Consider the following 14921-nt stretch of genomic DNA (forward strand, 5'->3'; position numbering starts at 1 on the left):
AGCACAAACTGTGACACTATCTGAAGATACCCGTGCAACTGGTGTCAAGCTGTGCCACTTAAAGCATGTTTTCAGCACCCACCTAAGACAGCCTGGCAGCTCATGTTTATGAATTTATCACAAGCAGGGACGAAAATGCTTTTAAACATCATCTTATTACGCCAGTGAATGCTCCTCCCAGCAGGAATCTCTGCTGGCTGGTTTCTACCAGGCACATTGAGCAAGACCACTTCTAAATAATAACAACTTGACTTCCTTGTTCTAAAGCCTGGTGACATGTATCTGAACACTGGGATGCCAGCACCACAAAGTACCCGCAGCCCAAAACAAAATATGCTGGAACAGGATGTGACACCCTGGACCACCCCAGGGGTCTGTCAGAAAGCCAGCCTTGGAGTCAACACATTCAAAGACTTTGGTGGTGAAATCAAAAGAATTGGAACATTTCTGGAACATCCATCACAAGAAAAGCTGGTTGAGAAGATGTACTTTTCTAGAGTGGAAGGGAACAGCACAAAGCTGGGAAAGTGCTGTAATTCGACAAACTGCAGAAGAGTAGCTGTGCCTTCCTCCTTAGAAAAACAGTGAAAAATCTCACCTTTGGGTGAAGGGGCAGTCGTACAGCCTGAAAATTGTTCGGTGAAATTCAAGTAACCCCTCGTGACTACTCCCCCATCTTCCCTGATGCTGAAACAACATCAGAGCTATCTGCTGGTGGTGCTTAAATGCTTGTGTTTTTCACATTAGGGAGGCAGGAGTTTTGGACCCCCTGATTCCTACACTTACATACCTTTGGAAATTGGCATAAACATCTCAGCTGGCTACCGATGTGATTAAGATGTGCCTCCACTTTCCTTTTTTTTTTTTTTTTTTTTTTTTTCCTTTGAAACAAAGCAAAGGCTTTCATTTGTTAACTGAAAATTCCCCAATGGAAATCCCTCTCTCTTTCCCTCCCATTTCTGACCCCATATTGGGAACTTTAATCTAATTTTGGTTTGAGGTTTTAGAAGCTGAAGGCTGCTTCTGAAGATCACTGAGGGAAAAGAAATCACTGGGAGGAACACCACACTTTGAACTGAACATCCCTGGCACAATGCATACTGGAAAAAGAAAAAGCACTAAGAACATTTCCCAATCAATGTAGCTGTATTAGAAGAAATGGAAACCTATGGTAAATAATGCTGCTTTGTACAAGTCCAATTACCCTGAATGATAAATTGCCCAATTATTTCAGCTCTAGAATCTTTCCCGTGTTCTTTATCCTTTTCTTTGTAGTCACTGTCTGCAGAACAAGAGCATTTGACTGTTACTAATTAACAAGAGAGAAGGATGCAGGACATTTAGTAAATTCACTTCTAAATCCATCTTACATTATTTTTCCCCACCAAAGGGAAAAAAAAAGTAATAATTTATTTAAAAGCTGCTCTGATGGAGGAAATTTTTCTCCATGACTACTCTACGATATTAAAACAGTCAGTTTTGTTTTTTATGCTCTCTAGAATGCCAAAAGATTAAAGGCACAGCAAGGTTAGATTAACACCTTGAAATTATCTGTAAAGTTCTCTACATATCAAGCTATTAAATCTAAATTCATGACTGCACAAAATCATCTTCCTATTGTATCCTGAGTGCACATGAACTTGATGAAACAAGTTCCAAAAAGCAAGAGCTTTTAAAAGTGTTTTGTTCCAGTTCACTATGCAGTGGCTTTCTGACATCTTGTTTCTTCCTTTCTCCTTCATTTAGATCAACAACAGCAGCAAGGGGGTGAGAATAATAGTGTCACGTTCAGAACTTTCTAACTTCTCGATTTTCTTCTTTAAATTTAAAGCGTAAATAGGAGTATTGAAAAAGATCTTAAAGTTTATTCAAAACTTCTATTGAACCAGAAGATCATCTTATTGTATTCTGTCTTTAAACCTGTTAGTATGTAAAGCATTAAAAAAACAACAAAAAAACCCCCCTCAAACTCTTTTTTCCTTCCTGCTTATTAGCAGGGTCTTTTCTGAAATCCATTTTTTAAGATGTGTTTAAAAGCAGAATGTTTTACATATAAAACAAAATGAATATTGTGTTGCATTCTGGAAGCAGTTTTCATAGAGGTGGAGAATATTGAGTCAACGGGCTCAAAGAGTGAATTGCTTGCACAACATGCCTAAATGTGCTATGCCTCAGTGACAGGCAGAGCCGATAATTCCTTGGACTGAGAAAGTAATCAAGTTCTCAGTCTCACTACATCCGAGATCTGACTAAGGATGCTAAGCATGCAAGCGTCTATTTATCTACTCCGTCTTGGTTAAAAGCCCGACATGCCAGGCCAACCGGCATTTCCAGTGTAAAACAGCTTGAAGCCTCCCCTGATGGAGGTCCCAAATGCCTATCCCAGTGGCTGCTGCAGTGGTGAAATCCCACTTCTGACCAGACTGCTTGCATAGAAACCCTTGTGGGGCACTGACCAGAACATTCAAAACGTGACCAGTTACACTGAGGTACAGGCGGATTTTGTTGCTTTAAAGGAGTTGAATTTGGACAAGTCCCATAACCTGTGTTATGAAAACCAGACATCAAATTAGTTGGTAATAAATAACATTACAACCATGGACTTTGGGAGAGCTAACTTCAGCCTCTTTGGGGATCCTCTTAGAAAACTCCCTTGGGAACAGGCCCCACAGGGAAGAGGGCTTACAAGGACCCCTTCATCCAGGCTCAAGAGTGATGCATTGGAATGAACAAGAAACTGGGCAAAGGGGGGCAAGAGACCTGCATGGATGAATAAAGAACTCCTTTCATTACTCAAACACAAGCAGAAAATACACAGGAGATGCAGGGCCAGGCCACTTAGTATGCATATAAAGGGGTTATCAGAGTGAGTAGAAATGAGACAAGGAAGGCCAAGGCACATCTGGGGGCCAGAATTAAATCTGGCCAAGAACGTCAAGGACAACCAGAAAGGCTTTTTCGACTACATCAATAACAAAAGGTAAACAAAGGCAATGGGCAGAAATTGATGCACAGGAAATTCCGCCTGAATTTGAGGAAGAACTTCTTTACTGTGCAGGTGACCAGTTTTTGGAACAGATTGCACAGAGAGGGTGTGGAGTCTCCCTCACTGGAGATATTCAAAAAACACCTGGACACAATCCTGTGCCATGTGCTGTAGGATGTCCCTGCTTGAGCAGGGAGGCTGGACCAGAGCCCCTCCTGTGGTCCCTTCCAGCTTTACCCATTCAATAAATATTAGTGAAAAATTGTTCTCTGAGACAATAAAATATATTAACTTATTTGAAATGGAACAGTCTTCAGACAGGAAGTGTTTCCTACATTTCTTTGTATTTTCTGGGCTAGTCCCTTTGTGCCAGTCTTTCTATCTGGTTAAGTAAGGAAATGTGCACTCATACCACTGGAAGACCATTACATTACTAGAGCAAGAGCATACCCAGAAACACCACCTTTCCTTTCTTTCCGTGTTAAAAGAAAAGCATAAGATGAAGCAAGGCAAACAATACAAAAGCCATTTGACACTGATTAAAAGTAGCAAAATCATATTGTTAGAAATGGAAATTATTTAAATACAATTGTTCTGCCAGGGTGGTAAAGAAGTAAAAAAAAAAGGAGAGGAGGTCACAAGAAGTTCAGTCTACCAAAAACTGCTTTACATAATCATGAAATGCAAAGTAGTTTCCACTCCTTCTGGCACAAGCTCATTCAGCCTTCACTTGATATGCTTATTGACAAATAAATGGACTGGTTATTTCCCATTAATGCTTCCTAATTTATGTACATACCTGGAGGAAAAATTCCATTTTGACCTCACATTCATATAAGCTAAGATCATTTTTAAGCTATGAATATGATGAATACAATTTTAATTTCTTCTTGGTTGCTGCTGGGGATTTGCTGTTTCTTAATAAATTAGGCATCTGTTCTCCTTAGCTCAACTTTTGCACCTTATGAATTTAATACGTGCAATACAAGAGTCTGTGTGAAACTTTCAGATGAAAGACCTTTTCTTCAGTCATCATTCATTCTCTCCCTCCTTCTCTCTCTCATGCAAGCACAGGTGCACAAACAGGATTTGTTTTATCAATGGTTCCCCAATACTTCTCCTTCTCTTCCTTTGTCCATAGAATCATAGGATGGTTTGGCTTGGAAAGGACCTAAAAGCTGGTCTAATTCCCCTCTGCCATCAGCAGGGATATCTGCCACTAGGCCAGGTTGCTCAGAACTCCATTCAGCCTGGTCTTCAACACTTTCAGGGATGAGGCATCCACAGCTTCTCTGGGCAACCTGTGCCAGCGCCTCTCCACCCTCACAGTAAATAATCTCACCAAAACCTGCCCCTTTTCAGTTTAAAGCCATTGCCACTTGTCCTGTCACTACAGACCCTTGGAAGGACTTTCCCATGGAAAGTTCTTATCATGAAACTGGCACTTGTTTTCAGAAATCTCAAGAAGTCACTACTGTCATTACAAGAAAAATGCTCTTAAAGCAAGATTTTACCCCGTGGTCTTGAAAGCCTCTCAGTTCAGTGGAGATTCCTGCAGCAGACAAGGATGCCAAGGCCGGGCCAACACCTTTATGCTCTGAAGAATCTGCCTGTCAGTCTGGGGACACAGAGGGATCTAATTCCAAACGAATGTTAACTAACAAAAAGCTTGAAAATACTTCTATGTTTAGCTTAGTATTTTATATTTCCCAGGAGATAAGTTCCTGCCTGATGAGTGCAACTGGCTGCTAATGCTGAGACACAGTGTGGAGTCCTGACACAGGTGTCCAAAGCCACCCTCTCTCATTTGTATGTTCTTTCAAGAGCCAGATGATTTAGCTTCTCTGGGTTTTTTTTGTATTGAGGTTGTGCCTATTTCTGGCTGTTCTCTTTCTTTGCTAACTATTTATGATACAGCAGCACATAACTTATGGAAACTTTTAACGCCTAACTTCCATGAGGAAAAAAAAAAAAAAAATAGTACAATGTCTTTCTGGGCTTGACTCCTACTTCACATTGAAAAAATCCTGAGGGCTAGACAGGCTGCCACTCAAAGAACAGGCACTTACACCTGTGAAGGCATCCCCGTTCCTGAGAAGTCATGGAATGTTCACGTCTTTTCCTAACTCCTCTGGCTAGCCTGGTGAGAGTGTGTCCTTTCCAATGTCATGGAGAGGAACAGTGGTGATATTTTCTGTGGTTTGGGCTTATCTCCTTGCTCCCTTCTACAAGGCTCAACTGCTCAGTGAAAAAATTTGATCTTCCAATTCTACCTGGGATTATGTTCCACCCTGCAAATGATGTTACCTATCTTCAGCTAAAAGGTTAAAGGATACGAATATAAAAATTGATTGGACATTGCTTCGATATTAATTTAGCTTACTTTGTCCCTGGAGGAAACTTGTTACTTATATATAAGAGCAGTTGGGATACAAATCCAGAAGGAAATTGTAACCAGTTTCTTGCTCAGCACTGATATTTTTCCTTAAATTAAAAGCAAATATGCTCTTTTCTCCATAAAAGCCTGAAATGTAAGGGGGTGGGGGGGGGGGGGGAAGAAGAGGGACAAGAAATAGAAAGATATGGAAGATGCATCCTTCCCTTTACTTCCTCTTTAAACAAATCGGTCTAATCACATTTAAAGCGCTGCATTATTAGCATCTTCACCATTAAATGTTCCATGTCCCTAGAAAAATTTATTCTTTAACATGAACCCTGCAGCAGTGATAGTGGGTCAGTTATTATGAGGATGGCAAAATACCAAGAAAATTCAGGGGTGAAAATGAGTATCTGTCTAGCATACATTACCTGAGACTCAGTTTTGCTCAAGAATAGCAGTTAGGCAGAGTCACTGAGCAACATGCAACATTGCAAGCAAAAGACAAATTAGTTTTCATCGGCAAGAGACTGATAGGCCTGAACAAATGGAAAAATAAAAGGTTGGGGTTTTTTCTCTTTTATTTTTATTTCTTTTACTTGGGTGAAAAGAGGTAAATGAACTCTGCAGTGTCAACAACAACTAGAAGTTCCTTGAAATAAAGGTACATTAATCATCTCAACAACACCTCATTCCAGGCCACATAGAATCATCTATTCTCAGCTGTGAAAAAAGATTTTCCAAGGAAAGAAGCTAGGTTTGGAAAAGTCAAGGAAGATGTAAAATGTCAAGGTAAAACTGGGTCTTTAAATGTGGAATTTTTCCTACAAGCTAACCATAGAGTTTTCAAAATAGTAAAGCCAAACCATTCCTAAAAGATACCCTGACTTACGAATTGATTAACTCAACTCTTTGCATGTCATTAATAAGCTGACTCTCCAAAAAGTCTTTACTGTCTTTGAAAGTCTTTATCTCCTTTGCAGAGCAGGCATCTGTAGATACAGCCTAGGACCTACAAATCCATGGCAAGCAAGAAGAATTGTGTTCATGTAGCTCCTGGCTGGTCACGTTCATCCTGCCTGCTCATGCTCCAGCCAAAGGGTGACTGTGGCTGCCTGCAAGGCATAGCTTCTGTAAAGCAGGAACAAGCAACAGCGCTCTTCCAGACAGGCCTCCCAGACGACTTCTCTGCCAGGTGCTGGGAGGGTGCCTGGGGTGGAAAGCGACTTGTGCAAAGAGATACCTGCTAGGGCTCACACAGTGAGAAAACTGAGCCCAAGCTTTTCCACCTTGGTGCTTCCCCTCAGCATTTGAGCCTAGGAACAGGTTTGGAGCAAAGTGGACAAACACTTGGCAAGCTTGGACTCAAGATGTTTCTCAGGGTACCTCTCTTTATACAGCAGAGACTCAAGATGGTAAAGAGACCAAAGCACTTAGTCTAAATGATGCTTAAGTGGCTGAAAGTCCAGACGAGTTAGAAGTCAAAATAACCTCTGCCCAACAGAAGTGACTTTGGGTCTCTTCAGTCCAAAGCCTGCATTTCAAATCAGTATATTATAGATACTTAAAATGGATGAGAAATTCAGGGAAAGGCTTATTGTCTTCTCCTAACTCAGCAACCTTTGACCAGTATGTACAGAAGCACCATGGGACTAAGTTAAATAACTGATTTCAGACACTGAGCAACTGCAGAAATATAACCTAACAGTATTCGGTCTCTACATGTTTAAAAGCATCCCTCTACTCGTTCAAAACAAAACTGATTGCTCACAGCTGACATTCATAAATGATGTGAGGCTCTGCAACACCTTCTTAAACAAATAGAGAAATCAAAGTGCCATTTCATTCAAGAGAATAAACAGCAACAACACGCAGCATTGTTTGTTCTTCCTGGTTCTGTATGTTTTGTGTGTGTGTATGCATGTGACAGCCACTCTCTTCTGTAGACTTTTTCTGCACACTATTTACAATTCAGTCTCCCTTGATAAATACAAGCCTTCACTGTCAGCAATATTTCCTTAGTGAAGCTTAGGCTCTGTAGTTGCAGGCTTCTGAGAGCACAGTGCCTTGAGATACCGCATGAAAGGCACCAAACTCATGCAAATTGTTGTAGTAATTCCCTGACACTGACATCTCTCTGACTTTCACCTCTCATTTTCACTAATGCTCAAAGAAAACCATCTGTGCTACCAAGGAGACTCTCTGCATAGACAGCTTAAAACTCTAAAGTACTCAATCATGCACAGAGACACCATAAAAGTGGTCCTACCTCTCTGCTCTAGAAATTTTATGGGAAGGGAAAATTTTGAAATGGCAAAATCTCTTTTCGGTAAGCCATCTCCATTAGACTGCAGAGGTATTAGGGAAGGACCTTTTCAGTGTGAAGAACAGAATCATAAGCCAGTGTAAAGTTTAGTCTGATTCCACTCAAGTCAGTGATGGTAATTACCCCAGATGAGCAACTGCCACACCCAGTATGTCTGAGGAATTAAAGCACCAAAATCATCAGTCATAAATTAGGAGTTTATACATCAGTCCAATTCAACCTGGCCTATTCACAATTCACTACCTAGAGCAGCTGAAAAGGAGTTAAACAATATTTTTTTCATAAATTAAACCACAGATTGCAACGACTTTGGAGTAGCATCATTCAATATTTTTGACATGAAAGAATACAGATGAAACAATCTGGTCACCATTTTCAATTAAACATATTGAAAATATTCCTGGGCCCGAAAGCTATAAAAAAACAATTATTTATTGAAACAGGCAGATGTCTTTATATCAAGGAAAAATCTCCACATCTCCATTTAAATATTGAGAGAGTATAGCAGGACTTAGAAATTTCTTTAAACTTTACAGTCTCTAGAAAGAGGTGAAAATGTTGGTAAGGTGCACCAGCACTGAATTGTTACAGTAGTACTTTCTGTAGATAGGAAATTTGATGGAGTAGAGACATGCTGTGTCTTATCCTGCTCTTCATTCCTCTCACACTGATGTTTCTAAATGTCATATCAAGCAGTGATAAGTAAGAGTAGTACAAAACTTTTTTTTAAAATAGAATGGAAAACACAGTTAGTCTTGCAGTCTCCAATGAATGTTTTATGGTAATAGCTGCTCTTTCATGTATTCACTTTTATTTACTTCTCCTAACTCCTGTGGTCTCCTTCACCTTTGTCAGCGTTCCTGAAAGTATTCCTAGGCATCAGCAGCGAGGAGTAGTGAGCTGCTACTTTGTCCTTCACCAGACCTGAAGCCTTATATATCCGTGCAGCAACACATCTCATGTTCTGTAATGCTCAATGCAACTTTTTCCTGTGGTCCTTTAAGTAACAGCAGATTTGTATAGATATGAGCTAAAAATCCCCAAAACTTGTAGCACCAAGTCTACCTGCTTGTCAGTGCAAGGCTTGGCGGTCTATTACTGAGAATATGCAGTAAATTATTCTTGGAGGTGAGATTAGAATTCAGGGAGCTCTTGCTCCAAGCTTTTCCATGCTCTGCAACATCAAGTATGGATTTCTTAATTGCATGGAGACAGAGAAGATCATTCTCATAACTCTTTTGCCCTCCTTAGCTGCCCCAAGCATGTTTTCTTACCCCCTCAAGAAAATGACCTAGTTTCACTGGCTTAACTTTTCTAGTTACTGTGTTTACTTTGCAGCAGATCAGGAGCACATACCTACAGCCACTCACCACATTTCACCTCAGGGTAACAAATAACTTCTTATGAGAAGTTAGCTTGATCACCTATGTTTTTGCACTCTGTTTTGTGCCACTATACTTCCTGTCTAAAATAAGGCAGTCCAGTAAAGCATCAACAAAAAATAATTATAATTGTGAATGATTCAGGCTTGAGAACAGGGAGAAGGAAGGGAGAGAGACATTTAAATGCTAAAATGGCAATAGAGGTAAAAAAGAGAGGCCCCACATTAAGGGAATCCCCAGCATGGAAGATGCAATTTTTCATGCCCTGAGACTTAGGACATAACACCCAAAGCAGCTCAAAGCACACAGGGGCACTCAGAAGCAAGTGTTTGTCTGCTCAAAATAAATGTGTGCTCCAGGCATGCTATGATTTTGCTATGCACACACATACAAACAAAAATCAACTCTCTTTTACGATAAAATAATCAGTCACACGTGCAAAAACTGTTCCTAAATATGTCTCGTGAAGGGGTCTTTAAAAACTCTGCACAGGGATCATTTTTGACTGAAACTGAGAGGGTGAAAACCATAGGTGCATTCTTTCTCACTGGTGAATGTGGGTAAAAAGCATCTCTTTCACAACTGTATAGCCTCTAACAGTTCAGGGATGGTTAGCCACAAATGCTGTAAAAATAATCTGGTCTTGAAATAGCAACCTTTCTTTTTTTTCCCCTATGCCCTCCTTTACTGGTATATACCAGGCTTGCTCCTCAGCTGATGCATATCACCATACTTGTACTAATACCAAATATGTGCCAATTTAACTCATCTGAGGATCTGACCCCTCTCTGCTGTCCCAGATCTGTGGTCTCTGCAAAAAGTAATATTATTTTATACAGACACAGGGGTAGGCGTCCTGCCCCCACTAGTTCATATTTAACTCTCTTTTCATCTTGTTTATTTTACTTTCATGGTATCAAAGCAAGCTGCACACCCAGCAACAAGCTTGCAGCAAATAGGTGCATCTTATTTTTAGCAGATTGCCCTTCACAGGGCACACACTACACTCCCAAGGGATTTATGAAGAGGGTCAGGTCAAAGTCTCTATAATTTGTATTTTTATTTGTTTGCTAGAAGAATTTTGCTTGTCTTTACTAGTACAGTTGGAGCACACACAGGGATTTAAAAGTAGTATGGGTAAAATGCAGTATGTGGTGACAAGTAGTCACCACTCAGTATTTTGTCTCTCTGCATCCCCAGAGATTAAAAGCTCTGCATGTCCTTTCCCTACACCCTAAAGACCCAGACAGAGGTGAGAGGCAATGTCCTGCCCTCTGCAATAACTGAGGCAAGAGGCTTCTCCTGCTTGCCAAACTCTAAAACGGGTCAGGTGTCTCTTCTCACTTTGAGGGAAAGAGACATCATGAAGCCTTGACACTGAGTTATCAGTCAAGAAAAGACCTAAAAAATCCTTTAGCAAGCATATGAGGATGGTCCTGGAGGTAAAAAGAAAAAGATGACAACCCATGACTCACTCAGACACTGTTTTCTGAGGACACTTGCCTGGAAGTGTCTCTGAAGTGTTTTCAGGCTGTGTGGTGGAGATTGGCAGTGAGATCTCTCAAGACAGCTCTCAAATGTGGCTGGACACCACAGAGCAGGATAAAACTGTCTCTCCTTGGGGAATCTGACTCTGCACTGGGACTACACACTTCCAGCACCTAGCTTTGTATTTCCGCACCACACTGCAGCAGTCTGCACCACAGCTGCCCAGGGATCTCTAAGACAGCAGTGCCTCAGCTTTCTCCATCCCCTTTATGCTCTCCCAATGTACCCACTGTGCAAGACAGACAAATGAAGATCACAGCAAAGGCAGGGGTGTCCTCAAGTACAACACCCAGAGCCATCAAAATACTGCTGTATGCCCAGATGGACCAACATTGCTCCATTACTGGCTATTACAAGGTCACCATGCTTTGTAGTTTTGACTGGTGTGCCAAAAAGCTGGAACTGTGCCTGTCATTTATAGCACCTTTTCTCAGATGGCTCTCACATGTCTATATAAACTTTGGTAAATGAGTTTATAAATCACTCTGTCCACCACCAAAGTACAATCATCTCTGGGATGATACACAGCAGCTGCTGTAAAATCAGACTGCAGCTCCACGCCACAGATTAAGGCAATAAAACATGCTGCATCAGGCAACTGAAATGGTTGGAGGACAGAAGGGGGATGTGGTGGAGGGCATTTTGTAGTTAGACCTGAGTCTAAATTTGGCGGAAGAGGGTACTGTGTTTAATATCTGCAAATCAAAACAGTCTTCCACCACATGTCAAAACAATCTGACTGTACCATTCCCCATGTTTTGGCCTTCTAAAGCCCTTCTTTTCTGAAAATTGCAGAACACCTTGATAAGAGCAAAGCTGATGTGCTCAGCACAAGCAATAACCTAATCAAATTTCTTAGCAACTGACTCGATAACTAACTGTGTGCCTGTAGCTTCTGTGTCCCCTCCCTTCCTCTCTCTTGCATGACAACTGAATACAGCATCTATATATACCCAGTTCTAAAATAGCTTCTGCTCCCATAACTTGCAAAACGTTCACATAGATCTCATTTTCTAGGCTAAAAGTAGTTGATTGCAGTCACTAAGGGGACTGAACTGCTGCACCCTTTTCCTTACTCTGGGGTAGACTCCTTGAGCAGAGTTTTGCCCCCTTCCAAATCATGAATGGTTTATAAAAGGAAATATTTTGAAGGATGGGGCTGCCAGATCAGATCTACAAATTTCCTGTTATCAGGGATTGCAGATGAATCATTATCCTTCTCTCCCTCTCTTCTCTTTGGCCATGCAGCCATATATGCACTATCTAAAGCTAAACCTGACAACTCATAAAGTACAGGGAAGTTATTTGAAAGGTTCTTCCACTCAAAATATGACATCAGACAGCATAGTTTGGGATGAGGACACCAGCTGGAGTTGAGGCACCCACAGAGCAGAAAATAATTATAGTGCCAACTCTCTGCATTGACTTCTGCACCACAGGTGTCCCTAGCTTCATAACCCCTCCTAGATAGTGCAAAAGCTGATATTAGCAAAATATTCATAGTGAACCAAGAGAGTTGAGAATTAAACATTTGAATTTGATTATTACTGAAGCATTAGTAATAGTGAGTGGCAGCTTCAGACCATACACAAACCAGGCAGTATTTAGTTCTATTTAGTTCTCCAGTGTGACTCAGAATCACACCCACTGGAAACTCTTGCTCACACCTGCAGTCTCCAAGTTCACAGCAAGGGCTCCTGTAGCTGGAACTGGATGGGACCAACTGCTAAGGGAAATGTGGTACACATGGAGCGAGACTTTAACCGCTCCAGAATAAACTCCTGAGGCGCAGAGGGTGTATACCCAACAGCCCTCACTACCAGCTGCGCTGGGTGATGAATCTGTGCCTACAGCAGCACACTACTTGTTCATGTAGACATGGCCATGTGCATGGGCCCCCTACATGGAATATCCTTAAGGAACCAGCCAGCTAATAACCGACTGCACTCAGATTTCTACACACTTTCACTGAAATATTTACTATTTCACATCCCTATCTACAGAGCTATATGAATGACATCACACACCTATCCTATGGGATACTTCTCCCAGCAATTTCCCTTTGGTTTCTTAGGCTGCCAGCTTTCAGGAACGGGTAGGAAATGAAGAATATTTTCCTTGGGGTTGCATAGTAGGGAGCCCTGTGTCCAACTCTGTCTGCAGCATTACCCAGTAAACTGCCCAGGCTCCAGGCCAGGTTGCACCTTCACATCTTGGCAGGCCTTAAGGAAGTCAGCTGTGCTCACCATACACGAGGAAACAAACAGGACTGCCATATATGAATGAAACAAGTAAATAACTCCAGCTCCTGGAAACAAAAATGCCCTTGGCAAATACAGAGAGTGAAGGAGAAGTAATTTGAATACAGAATAAGAGAATTATGATTTTTTTAAGCTTACACACGTATTCTGCTGCTAGATAAAAAAAAAAAAAAAATGAACATTTAAAACAAAACTTTGAAGTTTATGATTTGTAAGAACGCTATTTATGCTCCTACAAAGATCAGTAAATAAAATTGACTACAAAAACAATAGAAACATTTATACAAGAGGAAAACAATAAAAATATGTAGTTTTAGAGGCTGATAACAGCCGGTTGATTTCAATAATGTAAAATATTTTTTAAGGCTAAGCATTCACTACGACACAAAGTTTCTCGGCCATCTCTTGTGTTAATACATTTACGTTGCCTTGCTACCTACACAAAGCCCCAGACCAGAATATCATACTCACGTGTTTTGCAGAGAACTCATCGACCTCCTGAAGCACCTTCTCCTGGCACTCTGGGTTGGTGGCCAGCAAGTAGGTGGCAAAGGACAGCGTGCTCGTGGTAGTTTCATAGCCAGCAATCAGGAACAGGAAAGCTTGGCCTGCTATCTCATCCTCTGTTAGTGCCTTCTGAGCCTTTTCAGATGGGGCCGTGCCAACCAGGGGCGCCTCGCTCTGTCTGGGAGCAGCAGATGGGCTGAGCACACCCGAGCACCCGGCTGCCAGGGAGTCGGCTGAGTCACAGGCGTCAAGCATCCACTGGAGAAAATCTCTGCGCCTCTGCAGAACACAGCGGGACAAGGAACATCAAGGATGGGTCACAGAGCAGTGCCTTCCATGGGGGATGGAAGCAGAGAGCTACTTCCTATTGATAGGGTATACTTGGCCCTTACAGACTGGCCACCAGCTTTTCACTGAATGAGGAGGCTTCTATAAATCAGCTGGAAATGCCCTAACTAAGAGCCTGTCATTGCTTTCTTCCCAGTGAGATGAGACTGATCTACCCTCAGTTCATACCAGGTGTGTTATGTACCCTTTACAGAGGATTGCTAATGGCCAGCTCTGCATGGAGCTTCTTTTATTCTTAGGCTGAGTTGTTGGCACTTGCTAGGAATCAGGGGATTACATAGACACTGTATATGCAGGCCCCATGTGCACCTGCCAGATGGAGGCAGCACAAATCATGCTTGGAGGAGTTGGTCCATCTGCTTGGATGCACCATCCTCATTTGTTCGTATGGTCCAAAGCATGGAACTCACTATCAAAGGTCAGGGTTACATCTACAATACATTCTGTACTAGCTGAAATCTAATCCCGGTAAATCGGACATCTTTTTATGAGAAAGTACAGTTATGAACACTTGTACCAAGATAGCCTTTTTTTCCAATTTTTCGAAAACATATTAGCAGAACCATATTAAAACAGTAAGCATTCCCCTACTACAAAACCTGTTTTGGCAGTTTGTCTTTGCAAAATGCCCACTGAATAATTCTAGTGTTATGAGAACTGCTTTCTTTCACACTAGTTTCAGACACAAAAGCTGTAATAAACAGACCTATGGCCAAGAGTGAGCTGACTCCAAACCAGTGTGGACAGCAAGCTTGATTAGGCTTTGAAATATAACCCAAAAGGTTTGAATTGACTTTTGCGAGTGGGCATAATAGAATTGTGCTGAACCTAAGCCATAGGGCTGTGTGATTGATTTTCAATTCCTCAAATACCAACAGAATACGTGATAGCTCAAGGACTTAGAAGTGACTGCAGTGCCAGAACATGACAACTTGTGCAGTGGGATGGACAAAAGAAGGGACCAAGCTTTTCTTCAAAAGAAAAGAATATGCTATAAACTGTATTTATCTGTTAAAAATAAATCGTTTGAATGATTTCTTAGATCTGATGATTGAGAGATAAAGTGGAAAAAAGCGCCAGAGTAAAGGACAGGCAAACAAGATAAGAGTAAGGAAGAACTAATTAATTATAAATGTCAAACAAATTAATCAGGTTATTTATTTTTCACACAACATGGGAAAAGAGA

The 14921-nt window shown here is 41.3% G+C and overlaps 1 protein-coding gene across 12 annotated transcripts in view; it reads right to left on the reverse strand.

Annotated features, from left to right (window-relative positions):
• Positions 1-14921, reverse strand: part of TBXAS1 (thromboxane A synthase 1) — a 239857-nt gene that overhangs the window by 53123 nt on the left and 171813 nt on the right. For all 12 annotated transcript variants that reach the window (XM_040062920.1, XM_040062919.2, XM_058420378.1 and 9 more), the window contains one exon: positions 13352-13666. In XM_040062920.1, coding sequence (XP_039918854.1) covers positions 13352-13666 — 315 coding nt within the window. The remainder of the gene's footprint in view (positions 1-13351; positions 13667-14921) is intronic.

Source organism: Hirundo rustica, chromosome 4 (genome assembly GCF_015227805.2).
Source record: "Hirundo rustica isolate bHirRus1 chromosome 4, bHirRus1.pri.v3, whole genome shotgun sequence".
In the NCBI taxonomy this organism is placed as follows: domain Eukaryota; kingdom Metazoa; phylum Chordata; class Aves; order Passeriformes; family Hirundinidae; genus Hirundo; species Hirundo rustica.